We start from the raw sequence: 7,642 nt of genomic DNA, 5'->3' as shown, positions 1-7,642 counted from the left end.
GGGAGAGGGGGAGAGAGGGGGAGAGAGGGGGAGAGAGGGGGGAAAAGACGAACCACGAACAAGTGAGAAGCTGCTTCCTAGAAAAAGAGGGGGTGGGGGAGAAGAATACTCTCGCACAGCAAAGCCAAGAAAAGGCAAAACAACAGCTGCCGCCCCCCCGACACGTTCGAAGTTGCAAAGCGATGAAGGGTAACGGTCTGACGACGGGAGGGAGAGGTTGGGGTGGAAATAACACTTACTGCTGCTGCTGCTGCAAAGAAAAAATAAACGTCGTTTTAACTGCCCCTCATCTTTACCCCTTGACACCCATCGTGCACACGCATATACATACACACATACACATACACATGCACACATACAGACAGACAGACATACTAGCTCATGCCCTCCCCCGGCTTCACCTGCACATCGTCTTTCAGGCTGTTGAGCTGTCGGAATTTGGACTCTTTGGCATAGCCCGTGGCGGCGCTGACCTGGGTTTGGGGGGGGAAAGTTTTGACCGTCAGCGGGAGACAGAATGAGTGTATGTCTGTATGTGTACGTGTATGTGTACGTGTATGTCTGCAAGAATGTATGTATGTATGTGGGGGGGGCCCATGTTTGCGGTGAGGTACGTTAGATGAAGGCGCATCGGCAGCAGATGACGTCATCAGACGGCGAAACGGAGCAACGCTAAAGGAAAGGAGAGGAAAGGAAACGGCGAAAGCAGAAGATCGACGAAAGGGAGGACCGACGAGCCAAAAAAAGGAAGAAGAGATAAGATAGTTCACCGACAGGGGCAGTCCCCTGGTATTTCCGAACACAGAAAACCTCCAAAACCGACAACAAAAAAGAACTCCCCTATTTCTGAACCTCAATCACTCACCGACACCACCAGCGCTACAGTACCCAAAATGGCTGCACCCTCCAACCATTCCGCCGAGGCAGCCGTGCCGGCGGCGGCGGCGGCGGCCGCCACGACGACACCAGTTCCGCTGCCGCCGCCACCTCCTCCTTGGGGTGCTAGCACCGCCAGCGCCAGCGACAACAGACCCGATGCCAGGAGTGCCTGTCCAAATCCAAAAGAGCGCACGATAGGTACGGCATGGACCATGCTGTACGACATTGCACGGAACATGCAAATTACAAAACGATGGGTATGTACGTGTCCTGTACGGTACCTGTACGGTGAAGTCTTCCAGCGCCTCGAGGACGAGCTCCAGAAATGTTACCTCGTGGGGCGGCGGCAGCGCGTTAATGCCGTACATCTCCCGCCGCGCCGCCGCATCCTCTGTCGTACCCGGCACGCCCGCCGCCACGGAACTGCGCAGCGCAGTCACCAGGTCTCCGGCGGTGACGGAGGCCGGCAGGTAGCCGTCATGGTCGAAAGCGTACGACACCATACGCGCCAGCGCGGCGGCACTGACACCGAAGCCGTTGCCGCCGTTGCCGTCGACTGACGGGCTCATAGCCAGTTCGTCCCGTTGCCGCCGTACTGGCGAGGCCCCGTGCGCCCGGGGCTCCAAATCCCAATCCGTATCTGAACCTAAATTTGGATCCAAATCTAGATCTGTATCTGAATCATTCGGCGGGCCAGAGAATCCTGCAGATCCTGGCGACGTCTGCAGCTGCTGCAACTGCTGCTGCTGCCGCCGTAAATTTACCGACTCATCCTTCTCCCGTACATGCCGCCCTGGCACCTCCGCTGCCGTCGCCTGCACCGCCGGCACCACCGCCATGCCATCCGAGCTCCTGTACGGCTGGCATTGTACTGCAACCGACAAAGGAAAACGTCCACGTTGACGAGGGAGCCGACAGGCAGGAGCAGCGGGGGAATGAAGAGGCGGGGGAGAAGGAGGAGGAGGTGATCCGCGGGTTGCTAAGACTAAGAGTCCCGACGCCGACGGCGACGGCGACGGTGACGGCGACGGCGACGGCGACGGCGACGCCGACGGCTCTGTTGACAACCACCCCCCGTGGTGCCCAAATGCCCTAGTAGAAGCTCCGATGATGAACGGACGGGTGGCGTTAGGTGGCGTTGGCGCCGCAGGTGTCCTAGCTACCCGACATGATAGGAGAATGGTATCGTGTCCAAGTCCGGAAGGGCCGCGCCTGGGGGTGCGGGAAGATACTGCCACTGCTGCTGCTGCAGTAGCAGTAGCAGCGGCTGGAGCGAGAGCGGCACTTGCCGTCGACGTCCTTGCCGCTGTCGCAGGAGAATAAAGAGTAGTTTTGTTGGGGGACTGGAGGACGCTGGCGCGCGGCGGCATTGGTAAGGAAGATGGATAGCCAGCGGGAATTATGATGGATGATGTTGTTGGGAGGCGGTTTAAGAGGGCGCGGCAGCAGTGGGATGGTTTTGGCTCCAAGGAGTGAAGCGCTGGGCGTGGTGAGGTGGATGGCAGTATGGTGCGTGCGCCGCGGTGCGTTGACCAGCGCAGGCAGCTGGGGATCGGCAGCCCTGGTCTTGCTGGCAGGGCTGCTTTACTTGTTGGAACGTGACAGGAAGCATGGCGCGATGAAGCTTTAAGAAAGGAGCGTTGAAATTCTATGGGCCAGCGGTCTAGCCGTGGCCCTGTGTCAATAGGTTGCTGCATTGAGCGAGGGACGGTCCGATACGGTACCACCAGGTGGTACCTGGAAAAAGATGTCTGTGTTCCGAAGCTTGCAAGTCGCTAAGATGGTCCCAAATGGTAATGGAAATCCTTGTGCATAGCAGTTCCCCTTGATGCTGACGGCAGCAAGCGGATCGCAAGTGCCGACACCAAGGAAATAGTAGGAGCACCGAGCTTCGGCGCAAAAAAAGCGAGTAAGGAAATTGTGCACTGCGGTGTAATTTCCAAGCTGGCCCTAAAATTGTGGAGATTCTCGCCTTCAAGGGTTTCCGACTCGGTTGACTTGAGCCTTCTACCGAAGCAAAGCTCAATAATTGAGTAATTATAAATAATACGTTTTCAAACAGATGCAATTGTTTTATGTCTCTTCATGAAGCACACTATGCCCTGAGTTGGACCCGATTGATGTCGCCAAGCTAACCACCTGCGCTGTACGGAAAATCCTATCGGAAAAACATGTAATGAGCTTTAGATTCTGCTTGAGAACGTATGCACCGCCAGACTCTCCTATGGGCTAGGCCTATGGTGTGCACAGTATTGAGAGCGCAAGTCCTGTGTCAGCGTGTATGCGTTCGTCCGCTCGATGTTCGCCACGTTCACAAGAAACAAAAGTCCCGTGGCTTGATCACAAATCTGTACATTGCATGAAATTGATGCTTCGGCTTTTAAATTGCGAGCAGGCATTCTAGACGTTGCAGCAGTTTGATTTACAGTTTTGTCCAGCTGTGTGCAACTGGACGAAGATACTATGAAATGGTGGGACCTCATAAGCATTTTCATACTCTGCTTTGCATGCGCCGCCTCTTTGCATGAGCCTCCTTTTCGAGAAGGTTTGCCCTTTGCGGCGATACACTCCCACACCACCTACGTCCATTTATTCACATGTCTTTGAACCAACTGCACTCTCATGCAATTTGCTCATTACTAGCCATGGCCCTTTTGTCCTCTACCGGACTTCGCAATTCTCGCATGCGCAAATCCTACAAAGACACAACACTGATCATCACCTGCGCCTCGTAGAAACTCTGTCATCAAAGAACGATAACTGAGGCATACGCGCCCTTGGCGCCGTAATGCACCCACCGACCGGGTCCAGCCTCCCACGCGCTCCAGCCGCCTTCCCAACCGCCGCTTCAGCTTCGACCGCAAAGCCTTCCCTGCCGCCCGCAGCTGCACCTCAGGCAGCTGTAGCATCTCCATTCGGACGGTCCGTCGGGGCCGTCGCTACTGCCTCTTGGCGTCGACGGAGCCGCGGCAGCGACCGCTCTCAGCGATGCGCCCTTCGACGCGATGGCGTCGCCGCTGGCAGTGACTTCACGACCACCAGCTGGCCCCCGGCAGCGACGGCAGTAGCGGCAGTAGCGGCCCGCCACCGGCGCCCCCTGCCATCACTGGCGCGTCCCTGCCTCGCAGCAGCCCTCAAGGGGGGTTCCCTTCACAGCGCCATCCGGCGCCCTAATACCCATGGGGCAACCGCCGCCGCGGCCAGTCCGCTCTACCTGGCTGGGGTCGCCTCGCCTAGCTGGACCCATGGGTCTTTCGTTTGGTACGGAAGCTGCAGAAAGTACAATGGCGGTGCCAGCGGGGGTGGCGGCAGCCGCTTGCGGGTCGGTGGCGTCGGGAGGAGATCGACAAGCGGGTCGACGCATGCCGCGGATGACAGCGGCGGCAGCGGCGGCGGCAGCAGCAGCGATGGGAAAGCGAGTGCTGCCAGCAGGCTGCCGATGGCAGCGACCAAACGCAGTTCAGCTACAGCCGCCGAAGTCCCTGCCGACGCTGAGCAACAAGGCGGCGGAGGTGACGGCAGCGGCGGCGGTGACAGCGGCAGCGGCGGCGGCACGTACCTCCGCCGTCAGCAGCGCTTCATCGGCACATCGATGGCACCACCTCCACCTCTGCACCCACCTCCTGCAGCTGCAGATGCCAGGGGAAGCGGGGAAGCCGACGGCGATGCAGCGGATGAACCTCTTGCCTCCAAAGCGGCGGGATTGGTGGCGGCCGCGGCGGCGGTCTCCTCTTCCCCAGCAGGTTGCCGAGGCGACGGGGTTGCCGTCGCCTCGGGGCGACGGAGGCGGGAGCCTGGGCTGACGGCCCGCAGGGGTCGCAGCCGTACTGCAGCAGCGGCTGCTGCTGCCGCTGCTGCAACGGAGCAAGTCTCGACGAACACGGCTCCGGCGTCGCCGTCGGCGGCGGGATCTGAAACTGACGGCCGACAGCAGCAAACCAATAAAATTGACGTCATGGTCAACGACGTGCGTACGGCGGCGGAGGCGACGGCGGAGGCCGCGGACCCACGGTCAGGCAGGGGGGCCGACGAGGAGGGGGACCGGCCAGCAATAGAAGTATCAGCAGCAGCAGTAGCGGCGGAAGCGGAGGCGGAGGCGAGTTGCAGTCGTGCACTAACAGGTATGTGACTTTTGTGTTTGTGCGCATATAATTTTTAAATCATAATGCGTACGTAGTAGGAACGAAGGAAGGAAGGAAATATTGTATATAACACATTATTAATGTATACATGTATACATGTATGCACGTGACTAGAATGGAAGCCGTTGCAGCACAATAGCGGCGCGAAACAGTCGCAAACAATCACGCGCCGGGGAGGGGAAGGTTTCATCAGGTGCAATAAACCCCCCAGAAATGGGAGGGGGCCCCCCTCGTTGTGGCGACGGGCGGCTCCTCCTGCCTTCGTGTGATGAGGCGGTGGGTGTCCAGAATAGGCAACGTTCCCCGGGGGGGAGAATGGAGTGGCCCGTACAGGGTAAGAAACCGGCTGGTACTGCTGCTACTGCTGCTACTGCTGCAGGTTTGCGAACCATCATTGGGCGACGGAGGCAGCGACTCCGCAGCGGCAACAGCAAGAGCGGTAGCAGGATCAGTACGACAAACAGTCAGAGCAGCGACGGCAGCAGCACCAGCAGCACCAGCAGCAGAACTCAAACTCCAGAACCGGACGCTTCCGAAGACGCCGACCCGCCAACTCGATCATCAACAGATGGTGGTGACGGCGACGCCAGCGCTGGCAACGGCAATCTTGCCGTATTTCGGGGGCCGGAGGCGCTGCCGGTGTCGACGGACGGATTAGCGGAGGAGGTAGTCGCCGTACCTCCGGCGGGGCAGGTAGGAGGGCAGGCGACGTATGGCGTCGGCAGCGCTGCCGCCGCCGCTGGCGGCGGGGGCGCTAGGCGGCGGGGGCGGATGTCGGCCGCAGAACGCGAGGCTCGCCTTCAGGAGCTCTTTGGCGACGTTGACGGAGGCGATGTGCCGCCGGCAGGTGCGGGGGGGGCCGTGGCGGAATACCAAGTAGCGGCCGCCGCCGCCGCTACTGCCGCCGCTACTGCCGCCACCACAGCAGCGGTTGCAGACGCTGTGTCGGCAGCGGCAAGGACGTCGCGGGGAAGCACAACGACGCCGCCGCCGTCGGCCGACGCTTCCGGAGCAAGTAGTACGACACCGTACGGCACTGCCAACCGCTGGAACGAGCAGCTCCCGCCGGTACCACCGAGCGGTGGCGTCGGCGGGGGCGACGACGTCTTTGCCGGCATGGCGGAGCTTCTGGATTTCGGCCCCGTCTACGACAGAGCCGTACCGGAGCGTACGGACGGTGAAGCCCGCGGCGCCAGTCGACTTGGCTTCCCCCCTCACGTGGCGCTCCATGACCTTGCGATGGGTTCGGTTTGGCTTGATGACGTCAGCAGCATGGATGACGTCAGCAGCATTGACGACGAAGGTATAACTTCGGGTTCCTCTTTTCCCGGTGTCTCCTCCTCCCGCATGTGGTCAAGTGCCCCCTCCTCCTCAACGACCATTCCAGATTCCATTACCCCTGCAAACCCCCGCTTTGTCGTGCGCTCGTAAAGGAGTTGAAAAACGAACAAGTTGTTTGGATGTTAGTGTCGCCGTCTTTGGAAAGAGAGTAAAAATAAGTGTTTTATTCCGAAGATATTTTCCGAAGATATTTTCCAAGGGATCACCGACTTGATCGTTTTTCCTCCTCCCCTTTCTCCCATCCCCCCGTTGATGTTCTGTTCTCCCTGATGCTCCTTCGGTCCAGTCAGGCGCTCACCGCAACATGACACGCGCTGCTTTGCGCGCCACAGCGGGCGCCAGCAGCGGCAGCAGCAGCAGCCCTAGCGGCAACGGTACGACACCGGCGCCGCCGGCGCCAGATGCTGCCGACCGGCAGGAGCGGCGGATGGCGACGGAGCCGGCGGCGGTTGTCATGGATGGCGGCATCGACGACATCCTGGCGTTTGTGGGGAACAGCAGCGTCAGTTGGAGTGAAGGCGACGGCGGCGGTGACCTCAGCGGCGGCGACGGCGCGGCCGCCGCTGCCGCCGCCGCGCCGGCGACGGTCATCCCCGCCGGCGACGGCGCAGCGCCGATCTCGTACGATATGAGTGAGGACGAGCTGTTTGGGTTTGACTTTAACTACGTTGCGCCGGTATCTGCGCCGCTGCCGTGGCAGCTACTGCCGCCGCCGCCGCCGCCGCGGCAGCAGCAGCCGCCGCCGCCGCGGCCACAACCCCAGTCGTCGTCACGAAGTTCCGGGCAACGGCATCAGGGTCCCCGATACGGCTTCGGCGGAGCTGGCGATAACGCCGCCGCCGCCGCCGCCACCGCCGCTGCGGAAGCCGCGGCGGCGGCAGCCTCATCGCCGTCGACGACAGGATGGAGTCTTGCGGAACCGGCTGTAGCCATGAAACCGTCGTCGCAAGCTTCAGGGCTGCCCTCAGCCTCACCGTTATCCCACCTCGGCAGTAGCAGCAATAGCAGCAGTAGCAGTAGCCGGCAGGTAGAGCTCAGTCGCTCCAGGGACGGATCGTGGGGTGAAGGAAACCCGCTCCGGGATGAAAAGGCGGAGGAAAAGGGGGACGGGGGAGACAGGGAAGCTGCGCTGGCGGCGGCAGCGGCTGCGGAGGCGCCAGCGCCAGCGGCACCAGTGCCAGCGGCGGCACCGGCGCCAGCGGCGGCGGCGGGGAACCAGGTCCGTTTCCGCAAGTTGATCCGTAAGTCGCCTTCGCCCACCGATGCTCCCGACGATGGCG

At 60.8% G+C, this 7,642-nt stretch overlaps 1 protein-coding gene across 1 annotated transcript in view; it reads left to right on the top strand.

The window, feature by feature from the left end:
• Positions 1-3,342: 3,342 nt before the first annotated feature.
• The window catches only part of VOLCADRAFT_91516 (uncharacterized protein), a gene marked incomplete at both ends in the record, with an annotated part of 5,141 nt that continues 841 nt past the window's right edge, over positions 3,343-7,642 (top strand). The window contains 7 exons of the mRNA XM_002951031.1: positions 3,343-3,350; positions 3,765-3,801; positions 4,008-4,140; positions 4,509-5,000; positions 5,590-5,868; positions 5,947-6,324; positions 6,695-6,994. Coding sequence (XP_002951077.1) covers positions 3,343-3,350; positions 3,765-3,801; positions 4,008-4,140; positions 4,509-5,000; positions 5,590-5,868; positions 5,947-6,324; positions 6,695-6,994 — 1,627 coding nt within the window. The remainder of the gene's footprint in view (positions 3,351-3,764; positions 3,802-4,007; positions 4,141-4,508; positions 5,001-5,589; positions 5,869-5,946; positions 6,325-6,694; positions 6,995-7,642) is intronic.

This window comes from Volvox carteri (genome assembly GCF_000143455.1).
Source record: "Volvox carteri f. nagariensis unplaced genomic scaffold VOLCAscaffold_21, whole genome shotgun sequence".
NCBI lineage: Eukaryota > Viridiplantae > Chlorophyta > Chlorophyceae > Chlamydomonadales > Volvocaceae > Volvox > Volvox carteri.
The sequence above is the reverse complement of the archived record's forward strand: the minus strand, read 5'-3'. Positions and strand labels throughout refer to the sequence as shown.